We start from the raw sequence: 25,053 nt of genomic DNA on the forward strand, positions 1-25,053 counted from the left end.
AATATGCAACTTAATTTTATACAATATAGTAAGGGGTCCCTGCTCCATCTGTCTTTCAACTAAGGAGTCACACATACATGCATCCATCCCTTTTCTTTATTGACAGGGATACAGGTAGAAATGCCCCCAAATATTGTCAAGTTATATCTTAAACACCCCTGAAATGTTTTGTTTTTCCCTTTGAGCTATAAACCTAAATATCATCTTTTTATAGTACCCTGAGTTGATGTCCGTGAATCAGAACAAAAAAAATTTTTTTTAAATTGTGAGAAGTAATAGAGGCAGCTATACGTATTTCAAGTGTTTACTGATATTTATTCATGCATTCTAACATGCATAATTTTACTTAAGTGTATTAAATGGCTTTATATGGAATGTAGCCCATGTTGATTCCTAGACATTAAAAAATATATATTTATTCCTTTTCTCACACATGCCACTTTGAATTGTCTACATTGTTAAGTTTAAAAATACATAAATGAATGAATGAATTATTATAATAATCAATATTTATTCTATTATTATTACAATTAAGAATAACTTAATTTATATAGCACTTTTCATACAAGGGATGCAGCTCAAAGTGCTTCGAAATAAAAATAGATCTCAAAAGTAAAAATAATAGACAACCAATAGACAGTTGCTGATGATGAACAGAAATCAGTCAGAAGTGAAAGTTAAGGTAAAAAGTACAGAGACCAGTAAGAATAGTAAAGGTGAGAGAATTGATTTTAAATGATAATTCCAACTTTTAATGACATTAATTAAAAGCATTACTAAATAAATCGGTTTCCGGCTGTCGTTTAAAGAATGTTCAATAGATGTATTGTTTACGGATTGCTTCATTGCGGATTGTTCACCCGACAATGCGTAGCAAAATGTTCATATAAACAAAAACGGTGGTGGGCACTGCCTTTTTTAAGGGCTTTATTGGCATGGTAGACATGAGTTTATATTACCAAGGCAAGTGTGAAATGTAAACAAAAAAATGTAAGTACAACAAATAAAGATCACAGACTGCTTCTTTGTATTGTTTACCTTATTATACAGTCTGTGATAACGATTTACTAGGCATTTATTTATGTACACATCGCTTCTGATTGGGTAGCACCTCTGACGCACCCACCAAACGACAGAAAACGGACCTCAAAGCCTGTTGCACACCGTGTCAAAGAAACATGTCGTTAAATCCGGAAACCACAGCAAAACGGTGCACACCGTGTTTGAGACTGAACGTACCTTAGCCAGATCGATTATTTATAGTAACTCAACACAAACCAAAAACCTTAATTTGTCCTGTTTTTAACTAAAGTTGTCTAAATAATAATTTTACGCGTAGTACATGAACGCATCAGTGGCTCCTCTCTCTCTCTGTGTGAAAACGGCAGATAAAAAGCGTCGGGCTCTCCCTGGAGGAGGAGAGCAGAACAGCAACTCAACTGTTTTTCATCCGATACAACTCCACTGCAGGAGTTTTCAACTATTGATCATTTTTAATTCTTATTATTTTTGGACAGTTTATTTTATCTGCACACTCTGCACAACTGGGGTAATTAGTCTTGTTATGTGAATATATTTCCAGTTTGTGAGCATAACGTTTGTTTTGCTATTTCAAAAAAAAAAAATCACTTAAATATTCCAGTAAGATTCCTCTATTTTAAACACTGCATTAATATGCGGGCCGAAACCCAAGAGCGTCATTCCCTCACGCATTTAGATGGCGATCTAGCACTCTGGACAGTTGCATCAGTTCCTGTGTGTGCGTGTAAATGGCTGTGCTGTGGCTGCTGCTCCACGCCACTTTTTATTCCCAGGACGCAGAATAGTAATAAATCCTCCTCTGCTAGGAAAGGCTGTGATCATAATAAAGACGTCACCCTCCTGCTCGGGTTGGCTCGACCAAGCCAAGTGCGCAGCTATTTGTAAGCTACAACAACAACAACCTCCAGCACCATGCCCATGGATAACGTAGGGATTTCTCTGAGATCCCCTCGCCGTGCGGAGACGATATCTGCGTCAGATCCATAGCAAAGACAGCCTTTTATTGCTCCGGATCTCTGCTGTAGCTAAAAACACAGACAGCGTTGCGGTGTCTTCGCAACAAATAGGACGCACGCCGTGGATTTGAAGGTATTTAATAACTGCGACACTGGATGTAGATAGAGGCAGACGTGCACACGCGTCCGCTGGAATAACGTGCTGTCATTGTGGTGCTCGGTGCGCACGTCTGTAAAGTGTTAACACATTTAAATGGATACTGTGTGGCTCTGTCTCTACGGGGCTGCAGCTACAGGACGTAGCGCACTTCATAGCTGTGGCTGAAACGTGTGCACGACTCATAGTCCAGCAAAAAATGCTCTGTAGCAGTTTCCCGAGCTCAGTTTTATCTGTGTACTCATTTCTGATTTTGTTGCAGCTCATTCGTTGAAGTTGGTGTTCACTAATGTGATTATGAAACACAGAAAAACTGTACTACGCACTTTTCTGCTCCGCTTCATATTGCTTTTCTGGAGAGGCACGCCCACTCCCGAGCAATGTGGATGCCCCGTGCTGTTAAATTCACGCAGACTTTACTTATTTGTGTACACGCGATGAGCCTGTTTGTTAATTATTTGGTCAGCTGCCATCCATGATTTAAAAGGAGTAGCGGCAGTCTTGCCCCAAGCAGTTTAAAGCTCCAGTGTGGAAGACATTTTTACATGAAATGTCAGTTTTGTTTTGCCAACAGAGGGGGGCACTCTTTCTGGTAGACTTCCAGTGAGGGTAAATGGGGAAGTTTTGTGTCTGTAAGAGGCAGAGGGAGAGTATGCTGTTCTAACTATGAGCTACATAGTAATAAAAACTGAAGTCATGTAGTTGTGGCATAAATTCTAGAAAAGGACTGATAGTTTTCATACCAAAACCTATTAGTTTAGTCATTGAAAATTGTAGTGATAGAATAAGTAGTGAAAACTGATACATTTGCTGTACTACTGTTAAGTCCCACAGATACTTTTTAATGCCATGTAGAATTATTATTGGAAATTCCCAAAAACAAAAGAAAAAGAAAGAAAGAAAGAAAATAAAGAAATAAATTCTGTAAGTGCAGTCCCTTGTACTTTTTAATAGCAATGTACAGGGTACAGGGGTGTTTCAAGGATTCTAGGACATGGGGGGCAAAGGCCCGACCTTGGCTCGGGGGATCCAGGGGCTCCTTCCCTGGGTTTTGTTTTTTTCAACAACCTCCATTTTGATGGTTTTTTGTGCAATTTGGCACCTTATTTAACCTTAAAAACATTTTTAAAAATCTTTTTAGATCAATCATGAATTGTGATTAGATACATATTGGTAGTCTCGAGTGCAGAATACTTTACAAAAGCTATCATTAAAATGTAATTGAAAAAGTTAAATGTACATTTTTATGATCACATGGGTAATGTAACTAAGTACATTTTTTTTCAAGTACAAGTATGAACAGAATGACAGATTATTAGATCTGGGGCTTTTTTATTAGTAGGCTTATTCTTATTTTTGGAAAAAAACAAAACAAAACAATGAAAGATTCAGGGGCTGAAGCTTCAGATGCCAAACGTAACGACGCCTCTGGGTGTGTAAATCACAAGTTTTATCATAATACGATGTATTGATTATTTGGGCAAATATATGATATTTGCTGATCTCTCAAAATCCACCACGATACAGGATTGATTTGATTCATTTCAGCGGCCTGCGATAGATATGAGACATCGATAGTAAATATTCTCATTGTCCTTTTTCTTTTCTTTTTTTCCCCGGCTTCTTACCTTTAGCTGCTTGGTGCTAGTCTGCTAGCATCATGTATGGATATATATGTATATATGTCTACGGCTAGCACTTTGTTTCAGAAGAAGGTGTGCTCGGAATAAAATAGTGACAGACGTGCCATTGGAATTTCAAAATAATGGCGTGACTTAAGGAGGACAATATGAATGGATGATTTTACTTTGCATCGAAAATATGATTGTTGGTCACTGAATATATATTGATCAAAATGAATGCATCGTTACATCCCTACATTGTGAACACCTATTCTGGGACCTAAAGGCTTTTTTGACAAAAGAATCTTTAGTGATATTGATACTTCGTGTACCCCGGTGCTGGACTGGTTTGCCAAATATTATCTTTGTCTTTTAAAGAGTCATGGAAGAAACAGCTGCCGCAGCTCCGGCCCCTGGCACCGGGGTTGCCCCACCAACCCCAAGACCTCAGCCTCCCTCCTTTGTGCCCTCCCGCAGCCTGCTAGAGTGGAGACGGAGGGTCAAGTCTGAGTATATGCGCCTTCGCCAGTTAAAACGCCTTAAAAAAGTAGAGGAGGTCAAGGTGGGTCAACACAGTTACATTTTTATTCTGTTTTTTAAAAAAAATGTTTGATTTATGATTTATTTGTACTGTATGCATGGTGTGTAGTAGGTGTGTGTTTTACATGCTGCACTTACTTTGTGTGTTCATATGTCTTATGTGTGACATGCTCTCTGTTGTGTTTGATTCCAGACCCTGTTCATGTCCAACAGGCAAAAGATTGAGGAGCAGACAAATCTCTTGAATGCAGAGTGGTCCAGGCTCAGGATTCAGTCCATCCCTCTGTCAACGTCTGGTGGAGCTCTAGCCAACAAGAAGGTGTGTGTGTGTGTGTGTGTGTGTGTGTGTGTGTGTGTGTGTGTGTGTGTGTGTGTGCGCGTGCGCGCTAGACAGTGTAAGATAATAGCCATTGCAACATATAACTTAACATCCTGCCTGCACTATTCTGCTCTGTGTTTGTATTCCTGCCCAGGCTGCTCTGGCTTTTAGTAATCCAATCTATTATTACTGTATGTATGTTTTGTGAGAAAACTCCCCATCTCCATCATATAGCGTCCTCTTCACCAGTTACAGTGTTCTGCTCTGATTCTCACCTGGCTGTCAGGTGTTACAAAAATAACTCGGTGCAAAGCTGTGTGCCAGAAATGGATCATATGGCAGCCTAAAAAGTGGTCTCTAGGCCTGTGGGAGCTCATCATACAAACAGCCAGAGGGCATAGCTGCATCTTTCTCTTCCCACGTGCTGTCAGGATATTGTGTTTACTGGACTTATTTTCCTCGCTGGGGGTAGAGCAGCATGTGTATTGGATTATGTAGTTATAAAACTGTCCAATAATGCTGAGGATTCTTCTATTGTTTGTCAACCTAAAACCAATACTTGTGCTCTTACAGATGTGTACAGTGGAGTTTGGTTTCCCAGGATTCAAAGCTCAAGCCACTGCAATGAGACCACTGTCAACAGTGGCAGGGATCCCCTTCATGTACTCTTGGTCACCTCTGCAGCACAATTTCATGGTATGACATTAACCACATTGAGCTGTGGAGTTGTAATGCAATTGCAGTGTTATTACAGGTGCAGAGCACACTGTACCTATTAATTAAATCACTCACCTGTTTACAATTGTTGAGTTTCATGCATTCAATGGACATGGACATGTGAGTTGATTAAATGGATGAAACATCTAAACCACTTGACGAAACTCAAGAACAGATGTCATTAAGCTACAAGCACCCTTTGTTCCCAAAACATTTGATTTTGAAAATACATAGTTTTTACTAGCAGATGGCAACATACTTACAGAACATAAACACACGCTGCTCTTGCAACACAACTTAGTTTACATTTCTTCTATTTGCAGTCTGTGTGTGTATCTTTGTTGGACTGTGACTTGTCCACAGCCAGAACCACGGGAACAGTTTGTGAACTGTTACTTGTTTGTTGATATTTTCAGCTGTAGACGCTCCAAAGCTTCACAGATGGTGGTATGATTTGCTGCATCAGCTGGTTGCACGCCTGTCTTTATAAGAGTTTTTGTTTCTTAGGTGGAGGATGAGACATTCCTTCACAACATCCCATACATGGGCGATGAGGTACTGGAGCAGGACGAGGCCTTCCTGGAGGAGCTCATCGACAACTACGATGGTGTCCATGGTGACAGAGGTGTGTGTTGAATGCTCTGTCTGTTATGGGATACCTTACGTGCAATATGACCATTTCTATATCAGTCACTCACTCTGTGTTACATCGTATTCGTGAAGAAAGTTTAAATTTTTTTTGCATGCCTCAGCAATGAATGAAGAATCCAAAAATGGAGAAAATGCGTGATGAATTGGTGAAAAGGGGATCACGTTTAACTTACCTCCCAAACCACACTGTTCTCATGCACTGTTTGTACATTTTCCTATTAAAGAAATGCAAAAAATTGTACATATCCCATGTAATTGTGAGTCAGTAACTCCTGCATAACCCACATGTTTTGGAAGGCAGTGATAATGTGACCAGAGCAGTGGTAGTGAAGAAGGAAGCTGTCCCGAGCGGTCCAGTTAGGAGGCAGGTCTGGAGCTGGGATTTTTCCCCCGAGACTGGCACTCAGAACCATAACTTTACATTAAGGACATAACGTAATTTGTGGGGCACTTATTTGTAAAATATCATATAAACTGTTCATTTTCATAGGATATCTTACGAATCGTTGTATGAAGATAAGCTGCCCAAACACATGCATTTCTGCTAAAACCTTAACATTAAAAAAATATTAACATAAACACCTCAGGAGCACTCCTTGCCTGTGCCTGAGAGTGTTTGTGATTTGATTTTATAGATATCCAGATGGTCATCTGTGGGGTGAATTATTCCTTTAAGATGTCTGTACAGAGCCCATAATCTAACACTTTTCATAGTGTATACCACTGCAACATTAAGCTCAGACTTTCTCTTACTATATGCTGATGGTGCAGCTGTGAGAAAAAAAAATGTTATTTCAGGGATTTGCAGTTGTTAGGTTCTGACATGTGACCTGTGTGTCCCAGAGGGGGGTTTTATCAGTGACGAGGTCTTCAAAGAACTGGTGGAGGCCTTGAGCCAGTACTCTGACCACGAGGATGAGGAAGAGGAGGAAGCAGCAGTGGTGACGGTGCCGACGACGGAGGTGACGGGAAAGAAAGAGGATGAGAGAGTGATGAGGAGGAGCTCGGTGGAGGGTTCAGAAGAGACTAAACCTGGTACTGCGGCATTCATCAGGAGGAAGAGGAGGAGCACTACTGAGGGTGAGCCAGCCTTCAGCTGTGCATTTGTGCGTGCAGACTTTGCCCTGCGCGAGAACAAGTGGGCTGCAGCATGAACAAGGCTGGTACTGTTCCTCTCATTACATTGTACAGCTGCCACAAGGTCGCCCTGCCACAGCAGCCCTTGCATGGGCATTGTTTACTTTAAAGCTGCCCCTGTGTCCCTGCATGGGTACTGTGTGTGAGGGAACCTGTTTGTCCATGACACTGATATGGCCCAGCTCTAATTACAGAACTTAATGACCTCTCGTACCAGGGTTTATGGGAAACTAGGCTGTACACAAACTCAGCTTACCCTTTGTGATAGTGAAATGGAAGCACACCTGGCTACACAGTCATTCAGGTAGACAAACATAGCCATGAATGGAAGATACTGAAAAAAAAACACTTTTTGTAGTACATCTTGATTTTCACTGTTTTCCAACCAGTTATTTCTAACTGGCCTTGAGCATTGGGAGAAAGAACATATTGCATAAGATTTGTTTGTGAATCTGTATCGAAACCTGATGTGTGGACAAAACTGTTTGTATAACCAACTTTCTCTCTGTCTCCCAAAGTGAAGGACATGTCCAGCAGCAAGAAAGTCCCCAACGATAACATATTTACAGCCATCGCCTCAATGTTCCCTTACAAGGGCACCACGGAGGAGCTGAAGGAAAAGTAAGAAGTGAAAGTGCAGTGAAACTGGGGATCTATGTGCACAATGCTGAACAGGCCGTTGCTTAGTGTTCACCATGGAGACGCAAGCTGTCAGGGAGGAAAGTAATAATGGTGGCTCCCTCTCAGGCTCTCTGACTCAAAAGGAGCAGTTGCACCAGCATCTGAAAGAACTTTACTTAAAAAGAAACACCTACAACTTAACCAAGCACCAAAGGCACCAAATAAGCGGACTTATATTGTGGTAAAATAATTGTACACGGGTGATATATCACGACCGAATCTCTCCCTGTCACCTCCACAGGTATAAGGACCTCCTGGAGCCCCCCAGCCCAGTGAAGCTGCCCCCTCTCTGCACCCCCAACCTGGATGGACCCTTTGCTAAGTCTGTACAGCGGGAGCAGTCGTTACACTCCTTCCACACCCTCTTCTGCAGACGATGCTTCAAATATGACTGTTTTCTCCACCGTAATGGCTCAAGTTATCTTCCATTATTATTGTCTCTCCTTCAGTTTGTAAATTTGCGATTACATTATGACTCCCCAACTCTTTTTTTGTGTGTCTTGTCGCTGACCACTAATGACCTGATTGTACAATAGTCAACTTGTGTTTGTTTCTGTTCATAAAGCTTTTCATGCTACACCCAATGTTTACAAGAGGAAGAGTAAGGAGATCCGCATAGAGACTGAACCATGTGGTGTCGACTGCTTCCTGTTACAGGTATGCCAAGCTCACAATTATTTCACTTATTCATGCATTTTGTACGGTGTAGTTTATGCCGTGCATGTGTGATTGTTTACGCTAGGATTGTCCACACACCAACATTTTAAACTTCAGTACAATGCTAGTGTAAAAAAGCAATACTGGATACATATTTGGTACCACGGCAAAAAGAAAAAAAATTCTTTTTCTTTGAAAAAATGTATTAACAACCTGCATACAGTTTTGGTACGGAAAAAAAATCAATGAACAGAGTCACATGGTGGGTTTGTTGTGGGAGAGAATGCCGCATCAGCTGCAGGTAAAGGACCAGTTGATTTTCTTCCACCTTGTTTCACTGTGCAGCCTTTGGCTGAATATCTGATTGTGGATGTGTGTGGGTTTTTTTTAATAGCTTCAATATTTTTTATGCTAAAAATGTTTAATTAATGGAGATTGTATCATATTAAACACTTTGTGTCAAAAAAGTATCAATGCTTTTGACATTAGTTTGAACTGTGTTGTTTTTAAATCTCTTGTCCGCTTCTAAAGAAAGGGGCTAAAGAGTTTGTGGATCAGAATATGTTGCGGTCACAGAGGTCTCGGAGGCACCGAAGGCAGCAGCGTCCCACCAGCTCCAGCTGTCCTGGACCATCTGCATCTGCTGAGGAAGGAAAAGACAGTGACCATGAAACCACCTCTTCCTCAGGTAGGACTCTGATCTCACAGGAACTGGGTTAAGAGCTGATTTTGATATCAGCAACCGTTTTGTCTACTTGTGGTGTGATAAATAAGGGAGTTGTGGAAAATGTTCACTTTAAGTTTCTTATTTTCTAGTTGTTATATTTACTTTTGTCTTAAATTTTCTAACTCCAGCTACTCTTTCAGGCCTCATACAGTATAAACACAGAAATGTGTTTCTGAGTCACTGTATGACTGAGCAGATGCATCATTTACCATAACCTCCCCCAAAATCCATCCCTTTCCTGGAGGCTGTGTGCCTCCAATGACTGCAGCCCTTCAGAAAAGTGAAATTTGGCCCATGATGATAGCTTACAAGTCATGCCCGGCTCTCTCCTCTGTCTCCCTCCTTCCATCTCCTCTCAATATCAACTCTCTCTTGCCAAGCAAAATAAACCATTAGTTTTGCATGCTTCAACCCCAACATAAACACTTTGTTCCCTTTCCCCTTCCTCCTTCTTGGTTTTTTTTAGCTTTTTTTTCTTTCATTTCTGTTAACATCTTCATGTGGAGAGCAGCGGGAGGGAAATAAGAGCAATCTCCTCTGGCTCTTTATCGTCCTCTCCTCCCCCAGAGCTCTCAGGTTGTTGCTCGTCGCCATCAACGCCTCAGTGGAAGTCTCTGTTAGTGTTGGAAACCGCTCGTGCTCAGCCAGTGACTCAGCAGACTCTCTCGCACGTGTTGAGATAATGTGGAAAAAACAGATTGTTGAGCAGATTAATAAAGATACTCAGTGCTGGAGCATGTGGCCACAGCAATGCTGCATTCAGCCTGTTGCCAAGCAACATTCGGCTCTCTGCCTCGAGCTGTGGGTGTGCGAGCATCAGTCTTGAATATCCGAAAAGCTAAATCAAAGCCTTGGTCCCCAGTGTGTGTGTGTGTGTGTTTGTACGTACGTACATGCGTGCGTGCGTGTGTGTGTGTGTGTGTGTGTGTGTGTCCGCGCGTGCATGCAGATGCACCAAAATGGCATCCAGAAATAACTAAGTGTGTAAGTAGAGGGTTAAATTAGCACAACTGATGTGTGTGGGCAAATCAATAGCTGACAAAAACCTTTTGCCAGGACAAAGTAATACAAAGGCATGCAGGTGCATCTGCATGTATTTAAATATGAAATGGACTTTCTACCAAGATTAATTGGTCAGTGATTTTTGTCTGTGTGTGTAACAGAGGGAAATTCGCGATGCCAGACACCCACTAAGCTGCGTCCAGGGGATATTCATGGGGAGCAGCAGGCGTGCTGCGTGGTCCAGTGGAGTGGGGCGGAGGAGTCACTGTTTAGGGTGCTACATGGCACTTACTTCAACAACTTCTGCTCCATCGCTCGCCTTATCGGCACAAAGAACTGCAAGGAGGTAAAATGCTCACTCTGAACAGTTGTCCCGTCTCAACATGTTTTGCTCTGGCACCATATGCAGAAGAAACTGTGTTAACTTTGATGTTTTCATTCACCATTAAAATGTTAAATATGCTCTTACTAACTGAATAAATGCACCTAACAAATTATTGCTTCGATCTAAAGAAATGTTGCTACATATAGCGCAAAATATGCCACAGATTTAGCACTCCTACAACATTCTCAGACCCACAATGAAAAGTTTCAAAACAAAACCAGAGATATTGCCTTTTTTATTCCACTTTTTCCTCCTTCTTGTTCAAACCAGGTGCCTACATTACCCACAGTGCAACTGAACAGCCAACACTTCAGTCTGAGTGTGTAATGCTAATAGTGGCTAATGTAACTATGTGCTGCTAGCCATAAGGGGAGATGAGGAGTGGGCTTCACAAGTCTGATGATCTCACTTCTTTTTAAATCTAGACCTCTAGATTTTTTTCATATTCAATCATTGTTGCTTCTGGAGCTACAAAAGGCTCATACAGCTTCTTTTTAACCTTTTGTCATACAATGGTTTGTATCATATCTTCACTTGGACACTGGACACAAACTCCAGTCTCGTGGGGGAAAGTCCTGTGTTCGTTTGATCCATCCACCACTTCAACCTGTCACGCTTTGTGGTCCTTCACTCTTTATACTACTTCCCTCTTTACTCCTGTCAGTGTATTGATCACACAATCGCATCCTTCCCTGATTAAGTGAGTTATAATCACATTACTGGTTAATGATTATGTGGGTTATATTCAAATTGCATTGCATTACTTTTCATAGGTATATGTACAAACAGTGCATAAGAACTGCCATCTTTTTTTCACATATCCAGTAATACTACCCAAGACCTTTAAATAGATTTTGTTGCACAAAATCAGTTCAGAGGTCTTCTTTGAAATGCCAGATGCTGGAGCGAGATAAAGGCTGGAAATAGATGTAACAATTCCTAAGACTTCAGTAGAGCAGAAAATGAACACATAAAACAAGTCCATGGAAAGGGAATAGTGACAAAGCAGGAGGATTTATGAGAAATGAGGTCTTAATTTTAGAGACAGCACTAAAATACACCAATTGTGAGTGGTCAGCTGTCTCAAGTGTTATTTACTTGCTATATTAGCTTTTAAATGTGGTTTAAATGTTTAATAATGAACTCTGACAGAGACTGACTGAAAGTGATGCATATTTGTTCCAAAATGAAGTAGACATACTTATGTCGCTGATTTCTGTTGCATTTGCGTCAGTGCAAGTTCAGTAACACATGCATCCTGTGCCTGTGGTTTTATGGCGTGGATAATTGGGCTGACTACAGAGAGAATGGCATGTGGCACCATAAACGCGGATGCTTACCAGATGTGACGTCTCTCATGTTCTCTCATGATGCAGTCATACAGCCTTAGACACTCCCAAACATTTGTCAACATAGTGTCATGTGTGCTGTACATAAAAAGGCTTGTAGAGGACATATGATTTTTGAGCACAGTACACATAATGAAGAGCAGTAAAAACAAATGGCAACATATTAAAGTGGGAGCTTTGCCCATTTGCATCCAACCCTTGCAGTGCCTCCTGTCACATGGTAAGACTAGTCCACAATCTGTATTGGACTTTCTGTCACGGTCTTGCTGTTATCCAGAGGGCCCCACCCACTGCTTAACCGAGTGGAAATGCTGAAACCAGCTGCATCATTATGTATGTCTGTGTCCTGGGGAAGAAGCCAAATCTGGGTTTTGGCAGCCAGAAGTGGCTGAGTTGAATGTGTGTGTGTGTGTGCGAACAGATGCATGTGTATGTTTGGCCTCTGCAGAGGAGTTTTGATAACAGGCGACGGAGGGGCCAGGATGTTCTATGGCGTAATCGCGGTGATGTGCTTTTCAGCTTGAGTGGGCACAACATTACACAATATAATAATTACAATGAAGATAACAACAGAATTTATTCTCAATAGTGTATATGATAAATTAGCAGGATGTGTTTTTGTTTGTGCCATTTTGGTTTCCCATAGGTGTATGAGTTTGCAGTGAGGGAGGTCCTGATCCATGGTGTTCCTTTGGGTGATGGAGGCATCGTGCCCCAGAAGAAGAAACGGAAACACAGGCATGATATTTCCCATTATCCTTCCTTTGCTGAATGATGAAAACATGATCATAACATGATATCTTACAAAAGAGAGCTTTGCCCACAGTAACTCCTTTGAATATATAATAGGACCCCCTAGAAAATAGGATGGTTCATCTCAAGGGGTTTATCCTAATGATTAAACTTGTACAACATAAAGGTTAAAATAATCAGATTTAAAAATATGCAGAGATATTCTGCATTGTTGCATTAGTATTAAAACTGCATTTTGGCTTCCTGTCACATTTCAGATTTTGTCCATGAAAGAAATACTTACCACCCTACAAATTATTGTTTATTTATCAGTTAATCACACTGTGTTGCAATTTGTGAAGAAAACTTTTTTCCGTTTCTCACATGCCTCTGGTGATCAAGAAAAACAAAACCAGACAAAATTCTTGATGAATTGATATAAAGGAGGCTGGCACTCAACAACAGCTAAACTTTAGCTAAAACATTTACACAGTACTTTTCCAAACAGACAGCCCTTTCTGACAAGAAACTGAACTGAAAGTGAAACTTATCTATGCTCTCCTCAGGGACAGACTCCATCGACACAGACAGTAATTTTGCCTTGCTGGAGCTGCTGGGCTCAATCATTTAGTTTGTTTGTGTTATTGTGTGACTTTGGAGTTTTAAAGTGTTAGTCCAGAAATAACACAGTAACATGAACAGACTGCCAATACAGGTGGCGGTAGACCAGCAGCTCCTGTGATCAGCAAAGTAAAATTTATGTTATTTTTTAAGTATGGCCTTGAAGACAGCATAAATGTCACTTTTAGTTCAGTTTCCTGCTGGAAAGGGCTGTCTGTTTGGGGAAGCACTGAGCATATGACTGGATATACGAGACATGGATAATACTGCATGAGTTGTGTAAGAGTTTTTAAATGTTTTGATATAGTTTTGAATTTACTAAACACAGATTTCTTTCACTGCAATTCATCATGAGTTTTCTATGTTTCTGGATTCTTTGTTCACCGTTGAGGCATCTCGGAAAGACAATGTTTTCTTCACAAATTTTAACACGGTGTAAGTAATCGCTCCACAAAAGGTCAGTTGTGGGGTGAAGTATTCCTTTAATAAGTCATGAGAAGTTAATTAACTGATGAGGTTAGGGACAAGTTAGAGGAAATCTTGACTCTGTGTGTGTTTGTTTAATGTTGCAGGTTATGGGCAAAGATTCAGCTAAAGAAAGGTACGGAAAACATCACAGCACAAATATTACTACACTATGCCATCTAAAGTACAACACAGTCCACTGTGCCAGTCTGAGGGCTTTGTCCTCTGTTGCTCCAGATAACTCGTCCAATCAGGTGTACAACTACCAGCCATGTGATCACCCCGACCATCCATGCGACAGCTCCTGCCCATGTGTGATGACCCAGAATTTTTGTGAGAAGTTCTGCCAGTGTGAGCATGAGTGTGAGTTTCACCTTTCTACGTGATGCACCTGCGTGACCGTGCTCTCATAAACTGCATGCATTCTTTCTTTCTTACACAAACAAAAAGGCATAGGCAGCTTGCTCTGTAATGCTAAGGGGAAATTGTTTGTCATAACCACATTTTCCACAGAAAGCTCTCTGTAGCTTTAAAGCCCTTTTTCCAGGCCACAATAGAGCGGGGCAGCAGAATGTAAAACGATTCTGCAGCATTCTGGCAGCGGTCAGAGGAGAAACTGTCCTCTGGCGGGGATAGGTGGGTGTCTGTTTAATACAGAGCTGTGTTCACAATGAGGCATTCGTTGCAGCAGCAATGACCCAGAACTGTGCTTTCCCAAAATGGCCACATGGTGGAGGAATGCATTATGTGTTTTTCCCTATGGAGAGTTTACAGCAGAGAAAGAAGATAAGTAGAAGTAAATATTTTGCTGTGGTTTAGAAAAGATGGTTTTGCCTCATTTGTTCATCCGTTTTGGTTCGGTCACCTTCTCTCCCCCCTCCTCCCCCCCCCCCCCTCCTCCCCGCGACCGAAAAGCTCTGAATAACTAAATAACAGTGGGAATCGACAGGGATGTGACAGGCTCTGTGCCTGTTATACAATCCAGGCTCCTAACACAGTCATGGACGTACAGGACAGCTCATAAACGAATAGAAAGCACCGATGATACTGACTTAACGATAAAACCAACTTCAGGCATGGGATTCTACGGACAGGTTTCGCCAAAACGGCACAACCGAAGACTCACAAATGCAATGCAAATGGAGCATCATGCTATCAGGCAAAAGTTCGTTTCTGAGACAGAGGCTTCCATAAACAACCTTTTCGTTTTTCTTGCTGAATCCTCCGTAAACATCATGCCCGGATCAAAAATCAATGATTTCTACTCTGCTCAACACATTGTACAATCTAAGCTATATTTGCAAGCAGAGGTTCAGCATGAGTGACTCCGCGAGGTTGATCTAGCAAAACTGACGAAAATTACTCAGCCATTTTTTGAGCGTCCATAACTTCTCTGTGCTCTGCAACTAGCCATCCTTTCGAGACAACGAGATTATTATGGATACACTGATATTCGACCATGTTCAAACCATGCCGACGAAATCACCAACATTACCCCCTTACTGCTATTCTAACAGTAGCTAAACCAAACCGGGATAGTACCCATACACATTTGACATAATCTTCTCAGCACGTCAACCTCTTTAGAAAGCTAGCTGTGTTTTAAATGTTTTCCGAAACGTGCCAGACACCGGAAAAACAGGCCTGAGACCGTAAGTAAACATAAGTAGCACCCTAATACGCGTGGCAATGTCCAAATAGCTACCTGAGCGTGAGGGAATTTTTAACCTTCCATTCCCAGCCTGACTAGGCTTTAGGTGTCGTTATCATCAAGGATGGTTTACCGGGAGCTGTCTGACTCATACTGATGTTGGAGATGATGTAGTATATCAGGCACATACCCCGCCACCCCCTCCTCCCTCCCCTACCCGACTGCTACCTCGCCCTTTCCCGTAGCAGAGGAGAGCCGGGCCAAACAGGAAGCAGCCCCCAGTTGCACATGTGTGTGCTCTGAAGACTTGGAGGGGAATCAAAGGGATGTGACAGGCTCTGTGCCTGATATACAACATCATCTCCAACATCAGTATGAGTCAGACAGCTCCAGCTAAACAATGCTTGATGATACAGACACATAAAACCTACTCAGGCTGGGAATGGAAGGTTAAAACGGCACAACAGAGAGGACAAATGCTGCTTGGAGCTCCTGCTATGGATAGTTTTTCCTGAGAAGAGGCTGCCATAAAGACATTTCAGTTATTCTTGCCTGATCCTTCCGTTCATCTGCCCGGAGGGTGTTGTGTTTCACTCTGCAAAATTGTATTTCAGCATATTTGCCAGCAGAGGTCTCTGAGTGATGGGGCTTCTCAGCATTACTCAGCCATTGAGCTTCTGTGCTGCAACTGCATTTTCAGATAGAATTATATATCATACTGATATTGTGTTCTGCCAAATCCTATAATGCATTTTCTTTTTGTACTCCCACATGCAATTTGCACATAAACCTTCTCAGCACGTTCCCTTTTAGAGCAGCTGTGTGTCTAAATGTTTTCCAGGCCAGAACCGCTTCCCAGGCTGCAGATGTAAGACACAGTGCAACACTAAACAGTGTCCCTGCTACCTGGCTGTGAGGGAATGTGACCCAGATCTGTGCATGACCTGCGGCGCTGCAGACCACTGGGACAGCAAAGCAATCTCCTGCAAGAACTGCAGCATCCAGAGAGGCTTAAAAAAGGTACACAAGGACACCTGAAGGTCTAAATGTTAAAAGGGCCAGTTCACCCCAAAATCAAAAATACAGACTTCTGGGGCTCCCAGGAGCTCAACTAGTGGAATTGGCACCCTATGCACAAAGGCCTTTGTCCCTGCTGCAGGGGCCGCAGGTTCAATTCCAACCTGTGGCCCTTTGCCATATATCATCCCCTTTCTCTTTCCCCCTGTTATACTTGTCCTATCAAATAAAAGCAAAGGCCAAAATTTTTTTTTTTTGAAAAAATATATTTTCCTCTTATCTGTCATGCTATTTATCAATCTAGATTATTTTTGAAGTGAGTTTCAGAGTGCTGGAGATATTTGACATAAAGATATCTGCCTTCTCTCATATATAATGGAACTAGATGGCACTCAGTTTGTGGTGCTCAAAGCGCCAATTAAAAACATTTGAAAAACTCAACAGCAATGTCTCTTTTCAAAAATCATGACTTAGTTACTGCAGATTATCAGGCCACAGACATTGTTGTGAGCAGTTTCATAAAGGAACCTTTTTCTGGCTTCTGTCTATGCGGTGATGTGGTGGGTGTAACTCTGTAGTAAGAAATTTGTGGAAAGACGCATTGCTTTTGATTTTTTCAAATGTGTTTTCCGTGCACTTCGAGCCCCAAAAGCTGAGCGCAATCCAGCTTTATTAATTTAGAGAGATGTCAAACATCTCTGTTGGCGATATCTCCAACACTCATAAAAAGTCATAGAAAGCACTATAGATTTTTGATTTGGGGGTAAACTGGCCCTTTAAATATTTCACACCTGATGGTCTGTTTTTCTGGAGAAGCGGTGTTTAGATCACTCATATGACTCCTGCTGTTCTAACCTACATGTGATGTCTCTCAGCACCTGCTCCTGGCTCCATCAGATGTCGCCGGGTGGGGCACCTTCATCAAAGAGTCAGTTCAGAAGAATGAGTTCATCTCTGAATACTGCGGAGAGGCAAGTCCATGCAGTTCAGTCGTTTTTTTAAAAAATATTTATGAGCTCGAAGCTTGAAGCTGTATACTTACAGTATTCATTATTCCTGTGTATGTGCATGAGAAGCTGATCTCCCAGGATGAGGCAGACCGGCGTGGAAGGATCTACGACAAATACATGTCTAGCTTCCTTTTCAACTTGAATAATGGCATGTATTCCCCATTCCTCCATTTTCTTCAAACCATTCCATTGTTATTGTATATTAAGTAATCCTTAATGCTCTCTATGTCTCTCAGCAGACTTTGTTGTGGATGCCACACGGAAGGGAAACAAAATCCGCTTTGCAAATCATTCAGTTAATCCCAACTGCTACGCAAAAGGTAGGTCTGAGTCTGCTTGATTATGAAGTCAAATGTGAGAATTTTTTTGCAGGATGAAGGCAGTGTTAAGTTGGCTGATGTTACATTTGCTGCCATCGCAGTGGTGATGGTGAATGGAGACCACCGCATTGGAATCTTTGCCAAACGAGCTATCCTGCAAGGAGAGGAGCTCTTCTTTGACTACAGGTAGAGTCACTGGCCTTTTAGTGACTCTCCATCAGCTTCAAAGTAAAAGAAAAGGCCACTGTACATTGCAACTGCTTTACTAGTCTATGCAGTTCTAGTATTCTAACTCTCACTTCACCTTCCTTCCACAGATACAGCCAAGCGGATGCCCTCAAATATGTGGGGATAGAGCGGGAGGCAGACATGGCTTAGCTACACCTCCTGCCTACCTCCATAACCTGCCCCTAGCTCCTCCGCCTCCCACTAATGCTTCTGTCCCTCTCTGTAGCGTCACATCTAGCTGACAAGTTTCTCTGAACATTCACTGTCTCTGCCCTCTCTGCTGCACTTCTAAAAATAGAGAGTCCCTCCCTGCCGTGTGCAGGTGCTCCTCCTGCCCTGCACCTCCCTCAGTGACAGCAGTCAGCGCTCCCTCTCATCTGCCCAAACCCACCCACCTACCTGCTAGACTGTATACGCCAAGCTTATGAAACTAAACTATTTAAAGTGGAAATACTATTAATCGCTTACTGCACCAAGAGGATCACATGGTTATCTTTTTCTTTCTTTTTTTTTTTGTTCCATCTTGTCGAAGCCAAGAGGTTGTGATTACCCATCATACAGTGTGTTACTCTCTCAGCAGTTTTGTTACTGTACTTATAGTCCGGCTTTTGTTTGACCTCTCAATACGTAATGCAAGCTTTTACAACGTACCTAATGATGATCAGTGAAATGCATGTGCTGTCTCTTGGATAAACAAACCCATCAACATGTTAGCCACAGCATTAGCCTCAGTCAGATAATGCACTGTGCAGTCTCTCAGTGCTGTAGTGTGATGTTACCCACTGCTTGTTCCTCAGAAGACCCAGTTTGACAGCTTTTTGTGTTCTTCTTTGAACCCGTTCAGCGGCTAGCATCATCAGCACATCTTTATGGTGAAGTAAGTTATTGTGCATTTATATCATTGTTCTGCAAAAATAGGCAACCAGACAAGAAACCGACTGACTGAATGTAACCTGTAGATGATGGTGAAGAGATCTCATCCCTCTTTTCATTTCACACATTAAGCCCATCCTGTTGGTACTCTGAGCAACGTGCATGCACATCAAACATTACTCATCATGTTTACATGACCTTGAGGCCTTCACACTTTGTGAAGGAAAGAATTAATGAAGTCACACAATAAGTAAATGTCTTCCTTTAAAAATCATACAAGTGCCAAATGATTCCACACAGAAAAGGCTGAAACAGTGTGGATGTGTTGCATAATTAACAGTGGAGCGTCAAAGGTGACCTTTAACCTTTGCCAGGTTATAAACATGAGAAAAGCAAAATTATCAGTGTTTGACCAAAAATTAAATCCCCCCACATGTGAATGTAAAATATCCTTTATCATCTTTTCTTTATTTTTTTATATGTCCAGATTTGTTACTCACCCTGTTTTTCATTTGTATAACATTAAAGCCCACATTGAAATGAGATCTTTTTCAATAGGGATGAACAAAATGGAGTTTACTGCTATGTACAGTGTATGCCTATAAAAAATTAAAGTTTAACTTTATACATTAAAACATGTTGTAGTCCTTGAGTGTTAAAGGTAAGTTATGCAGGATTTTCCCTTAAAATAAACAATATGTAGACTCATACAAATGTAATAGCTCTCAGTCGTCACTTGTGACCCACTGGAGGTGTGTGCTGCTGTGTTCCTCTGCTCTTTGCCTGTATTTTCTTAGTTTCTTCTTTTTTGTGTGTAAGGGACATCTATGGGCGTGTTCCCCCACTGTGCTCAGCTCGAGTGGGTATAGCTGCTGGAGAAGCTTCGTGACCCGCCCACCTGCTATTTGACTCACCCACAATCAGCCCACTTTTCTCCTTGAACCAGAATTGAAAGCCCCGAAAAAACATTCTAAGTATTTAGCAAGCTTTGAAGTTTTTAAAGAGAGGCAGCTAAGGTTAGGTCAGGTTAGGTTAGGTTCGCTTAGGTTAGGTTAGGTCAGGTTAGGTTAGGTTAGGTTAGGTAACGGCAGGGGTTACACTTGGTTACTTGTAAGATAAATCACATTTTCAAGTATAATGAATCAAGTAAAAGAGTAAAGTGAATTTTTGCTATGTTTGTCCTTATAGTTAGTTACTACAAGTCGTGTTGCAGCAGAGTCTACCCTTCAAACTGAATATGGCTGCAGCTTTACATGTCTCACTCAGATGAGGTCTTGGCTTTGTAAAAAGGTAGCAACCAGGTGCCAGACTGTAAGCAGCAGGCATCCAAGAGACAGTGCTGGAAAAAAAAACACGCAAATATAGCAAGGCGAAATGCCAAACAAAAGAGAATCTGGGGTTACCTTTCAATTTAACTCTCGCTGGCGAGCATGTTCACCAACAGTAACTGACAACCTGCGTGGTTTACCTTCAAAACCCCTTTGTGTTTAAATAGCATCTCACCTAAAACAACACAATGACAATTTCCTTCAAGCTTCTTTTATTGAGGTGACAGTTTGGCTTTGCCTTGATTTACACAGTAATGGTCATTTACAGTGAAAGTATTACAAAACAAAATCGAGCGGACTTAATTAAAGAAAAATTCCTAAATTTCTGTGTGATCACGAACACAACTGTAATGATCATTTCTGGTACCTTTCGTTGCAGAAGGATTTGGTTTGATGGTGCAGAGAAGTGGACTAACCTGCCTGCTACTCACTCTGGTGCTGTTGACAGGGTATCTGCAGATTCATACAAAGTATGAAAAAGTCTTAAGGCCTTTGTAAGTATTAAAATCTCTATAATAAATGTTCATAGAACTCTAGAATACCATGCAAATCATGACAATCTCAATTTAACCTTATGCTCCTTTACATTTTGTTTAGCATTTTAATTTTGTTTAATTTTTCCTAGGAAGCATTAAGCAGAAATCAGCAGATAGCCTGTCTGAGCTAACAACATCCCTCTGACATACTCCCTCTATTGGCTGCTTTATCCTAATCCCTTTTATTTCACCCTCACCTCTGCTAATAGGATGCTGGACACCTGATGGACACCTCAGGATTAGCTCAGCACAGATATGATATGATACCTGATACATACATCCAGGCCTTGTTTCTGTCTCACTCTACTACTGTTGGTGCACTACAATGAGTGTGTTGGTTAGTTGGTTTTAGTGCACGTTTGTTTTTTTAATGATAGTCATTTTTTCACATTGGTAGGTTGTATCTTGGTGGGCTAACTATGAATACACAAACATCTAAACATCCAATCAGTCACACACACACACGCTCCAGGGACCACACATGATTAACTAGTGAGAGGCAATGAAGTGACAATGCTAGGCCGAATGGTAGTAGTCCATTTACCAGTGAATACAGTGAGGTGTATACATTTATATGATACATGAGTCGACTCTTTCCTAATAGGCAACAAAGCATATTTGACACAAGTTTGCTGGCTTGCGCCTAATATGAACTTTGAATGGTGATTGTCCATTTAACAAAAACACAAACTATTCTTTCAAAAGTTTCACTCTGCTTGCTCACTTTTCAGTACCATTCATCTCATCACAGCATTCTTAAAAATATAGCCAGTTATGTCCGAATCTATACATCTTCACACATTGGTAGCAAGTCATGCCTTTTTACAGTAATTGCAGTTTTTACATTTACTGTACATCCTTTCAATGTACAATTTTGCACAGTTCTGCCCATCTGTAACGGAAGACACCAACAGCAATGTTGAGTTTTGGAGGTGTAGTAGTGCTACAGAGAACAAATACTGCACTTTCTTTATCCTGAGCATTCAAAAGCTATCATGAGTAAGTTTACTTTCAGTGCTAAGCAGCCTACAATGAAGACATCCTGTAGTGTCTGCTCATACATTACAGAGTCAGAGGATTTACATTCAAAGCACTCCATTCAACTGTTTTATAGAAACCATATGAATTAAAAAGTCGCCTAACACATTATTCATATATTCACGTATACACTCATTACATCCTACCTGTTATTATAGTGCATTTGCAAATTAAACATCATTGGTGGCTGAAAGAAGCTCCTATTATTGCATGTTACTGCAAAGTGAGGTCATGCTCTATTAATGCATAGCTATTATGTTACAGATGTTTTTTCCCCTCTTTTTTTTTCTACATACACGATACTGCTTTAGTATCAAGGAGAGCTGCGGTGAGTGATGATTGCCTGAAGCTTTGGTTGCATCACACATCAAACAAAATTTCATCTTGCCAGAGATTTCACTTGACTATATAGGTAGATTTTTTTTTAAACTTTTAAACAAGCAGCAGCAGTAGCGATGATGGTGTGGTCGGCTACTGTCCTACAGCAAAATTATTCAAGCTATATGAAGAAAGATTAGCATTTACACTCTTGTGGTCCTCTGTACATATGTTTTTGTGTGTGTACATGTGTGTTTACATGTGTGCTTCCCCATGTGGCCACAGGGAGCAGCTGTTTCCTGAAGGATGCTTATTACTCCAGATGATAGGATCGTGAGATTCTTTGTAATTCTGTTGTTAGATGTGTCTCAAACTCTGTAGCACCGAGCTGTTGGCAGCTTGACCATAATATAAGCAACCAGAAGTAAGACAGAAGAAATGAGGACTTAGACAATAATGTCACCCTGTCCCTGGCACGCTTCGTCACCTCAACTTTTGTTTTGATTCTGCAGTACACCACCAGCCTGTCAGCCCTCACACCTAGAGGAGTATCTTCTTATCATCACACTCTCATTCCCAAAGCCCCTTAAATGTGTTAGAAATCTGAGCATACTGTGATCGGCAAAGCTGCTATCTACTGACACTATGGCAATTCTGAACCACTTACATGTGCCATTCTGTATAGGTAATGCACTGTTATAGGCTGCAATACAACAAATATAAGCGTATACACCTTTTACAATCTTTATATGTATCATCTCAAAGCTCCATGCTTGTCAATGTGTTCTCTCTTCAGTTGGTTGTATTTATTCATGGACACCAGTTTTGTTTCAGGGATTTTTTTTGGATGGGGATTTTTGTGACACTGGTTAAATTCACTAGCTCTCAGATGTGTTCACTGCTCAACCCCAAGACGGATTATAAACTATGGTGTCATGATGATGTCCATGAGAGATTGTCATCAAAAGGTATGTCTTAGATGGCAATAAATCTATACAGTAAGATATTGGTAGCTTTAATCGGTCTCAAAAGTGGCTCAGAAAACAAATAAATCAATAAAATGTTTGGATACTTTAAAGGAATACTTCATCCACAAAAATGATTATTTGTATATCAATTACTCACCCCATGTTACCTTGACTTTGTGAGGTAAGATTGTTTTTCTCGCATGTCATGTGGGGGCAGAATCTAAAAGTAGGGTCCACATTTGAGAGAACTCATGCATTAAAAAGGCTCAAAAATATTTTCCTTTTAAATGTCTACAAACAGCTGCGGTCACGCAGATGCACATGCAGTTAAATTCAGTTAAACACAGCTAAAGTTTACTGGAGGGCTGGGGGATTTTGCTACTGCCGACATTATGTAAAACTGAAACTAAGAAGATACCGCTGGGTCTAGTCGTCTAATACTGTCGCTTTTGCAGGGATTTTGGCATAAGATCACAACACCAAAAGCCACGTTTCGTGGCTATATGACGCATTACCAATTGGCATCAGCTGAGAACACTGCCGGACAGAACCAGTCGCAGTGTTATGGATACACCACTGCACAAACCTGTCATGTTCCCCATGATACACCACTGGGCGATGCTAGGTTGAAAAGCTGCCAGTAATGATATATATAAGGAGCACGAATGTCCCTATATGGTGAACGGAGTGGGGTGGGCAGTGGATGGGTCTGACAAACCCAGGACTTTGACCCAGGTGTTTATGGTTTACTTCCCATCTGAATGTGATGGGGTTCTTTTTCCTACATCTAACCATGTACCATTTTTGCCTAAACCTAACCATCTGTACTGTTGTTGCCAAATCATAGGTATGTGCTTCAGTTTGCTCCTGGTGTTGGTTGTCATGTGCTTTTGTTGCCTAAACATAACCACATAGCCTAATCCCACCATATGCTTTTGTTGATCCAGGTATCAGTAGCAGTATCCCAGAACATCAACAGCAGATGCTGTCAACGCAAAAGTCCACTGACAAAGCAGCAATATGTGACGACTTGTGTGTGGAACAAGAGATTGGAGAGAACAAGAGATTGGAGAGATTGGAGCACACCCATGTCTGCAGGTACAATCCCTGCAGACACTAAAAATGGGCTGCTTGAGGACATCCACGAGTCCTCGGGATTGTTGCAGACATGGGTGGATCACATGGTAATTGTCATTAATCCAAGTTTCATTTATCCAGTTCTACGCTCAGTACTTCTCAAACAAATTCCTAGTAGCTAACACCTTACTTAAGGACAGTCTCTCACAAGGACGAGTAGCACACTTAGGCAAGCGTGTGCTTTAAAACTCTGCTCAGTAGAATACACAAGCAAAGTTTGTTTTAAATAGAAAGGTTTTAGCAAAAATGCATATGTCTGGGAAGTACTGAGCATATATCTATGAGACTTGGATTATAATGCACAAGTTGTGTAAGAGTTTTTATAAGGATATCTTGATATATTTTGCTGGTGTTTAACAAGGCCCCCATTTACTCCATTTTGTCAAGAATTTTCTCTGTTTGTGGATTGCTTTGTTCATTGTGGAGGCAAGTGAGAAAAACATTTTCTTTATGAATTGAAAGTAACACAGGGTGAGTTACTGATATACAAATGGTCGTTTTATGGGTGACGTATTCCTTCAAACTGATGTTAAAACTGTAACTTAACATCCCTTAAAATCCTGATCCCACAGTGTCTAATCTAAACCCTATCTGAATAAGCTATAATGGTTACTTCAGATCAAGCTTGTTCAGATGAGGCACTTCAGTATTTCACCCTGCAATACAGTGTGAGACTTGTTGGCTACTCACAGCAACATGGGGCTTGATGTGAACTTTTAAGCCTTACCAAAATACAGACTATGTAGAGCACCAGGCATCTGATCCCACTCAACCCGGGGAAAGGAACTCAAATGAAAATGTAAAAAAAGAGAACGAAAGAATTATAAAACTTAATACAGGTATCTGTGGTTGTTGTAAGTGCTGTTTCCC

The 25,053-nt window shown here is 41.2% G+C and overlaps 1 protein-coding gene and 1 long non-coding RNA gene across 6 annotated transcripts; both read left to right on the forward strand.

The window, feature by feature from the left end:
* The first annotated feature begins 1,411 nt into the window (after positions 1–1,411).
* ezh1 (enhancer of zeste 1 polycomb repressive complex 2 subunit) lies at positions 1,412–19,493 on the forward strand. 5 transcript variants are annotated; one of them, XM_042505241.1, is made up of 20 exons: positions 1,412–1,549; positions 4,155–4,338; positions 4,510–4,635; positions 5,209–5,331; positions 5,860–5,977; positions 6,847–7,083; positions 7,659–7,761; positions 8,063–8,226; positions 8,387–8,478; positions 9,010–9,166; positions 10,369–10,553; positions 12,588–12,679; positions 13,867–13,895; positions 13,997–14,122; positions 16,252–16,430; positions 17,303–17,398; positions 17,504–17,585; positions 17,674–17,757; positions 17,859–17,943; positions 18,075–19,493. In XM_042505241.1, exons 2-20 carry the CDS (start codon positions 4,159–4,161, stop codon positions 18,133–18,135), a joined length of 2,319 nt encoding a protein of 772 aa, XP_042361175.1. In that variant the 5' UTR covers positions 1,412–1,549; positions 4,155–4,158; the 3' UTR covers positions 18,136–19,493. The 5 variants fall into 5 exon arrangements, with proteins under 5 accessions (XP_042361175.1, XP_042361177.1, XP_042361178.1 ...); XM_042505243.1 differs by lacking the exon at positions 1,412–1,549 and adding an exon at positions 1,717–2,130 and having other exon boundaries at positions 17,859–17,985; XM_042505240.1 differs by lacking the exon at positions 1,412–1,549 and adding an exon at positions 1,718–2,130.
* A 459-nt stretch (positions 19,494–19,952) lies between these two features.
* On the forward strand, positions 19,953–25,048 carry LOC121956845. The gene is made up of 2 exons (XR_006106719.1): positions 19,953–20,680; positions 23,994–25,048. It is a non-coding gene; the product is annotated as an uncharacterized LOC121956845 (long non-coding RNA).
* The last annotated feature ends 5 nt before the right edge of the window (positions 25,049–25,053 follow it).

The sequence above is a fragment of the Plectropomus leopardus genome, chromosome 17 (genome assembly GCF_008729295.1).
Source record: "Plectropomus leopardus isolate mb chromosome 17, YSFRI_Pleo_2.0, whole genome shotgun sequence".
NCBI classification, from domain to species: Eukaryota; Metazoa; Chordata; class Actinopteri; order Perciformes; family Serranidae; genus Plectropomus; species Plectropomus leopardus.

Bases quoted from the DNA above. Each gene is read 5' to 3' on its own strand.
- ezh1 (XM_042505241.1), top strand. From the start codon at position 4,159: ATGGAAGAAACAGCTGCCGCAGCTCCGGCCCCTGGCACCGGGGTTGCC. The intron at 4,339-4,509 runs GTGGGTCAACAC...GTTTGATTCCAG, and splicing joins AAAAAGTAGAGGAGGTCAAG to ACCCTGTTCATGTCCAACAG. The intron at 17,758-17,858 runs GTAGGTCTGAGT...CTGCCATCGCAG, and splicing joins TCCCAACTGCTACGCAAAAG to TGGTGATGGTGAATGGAGAC.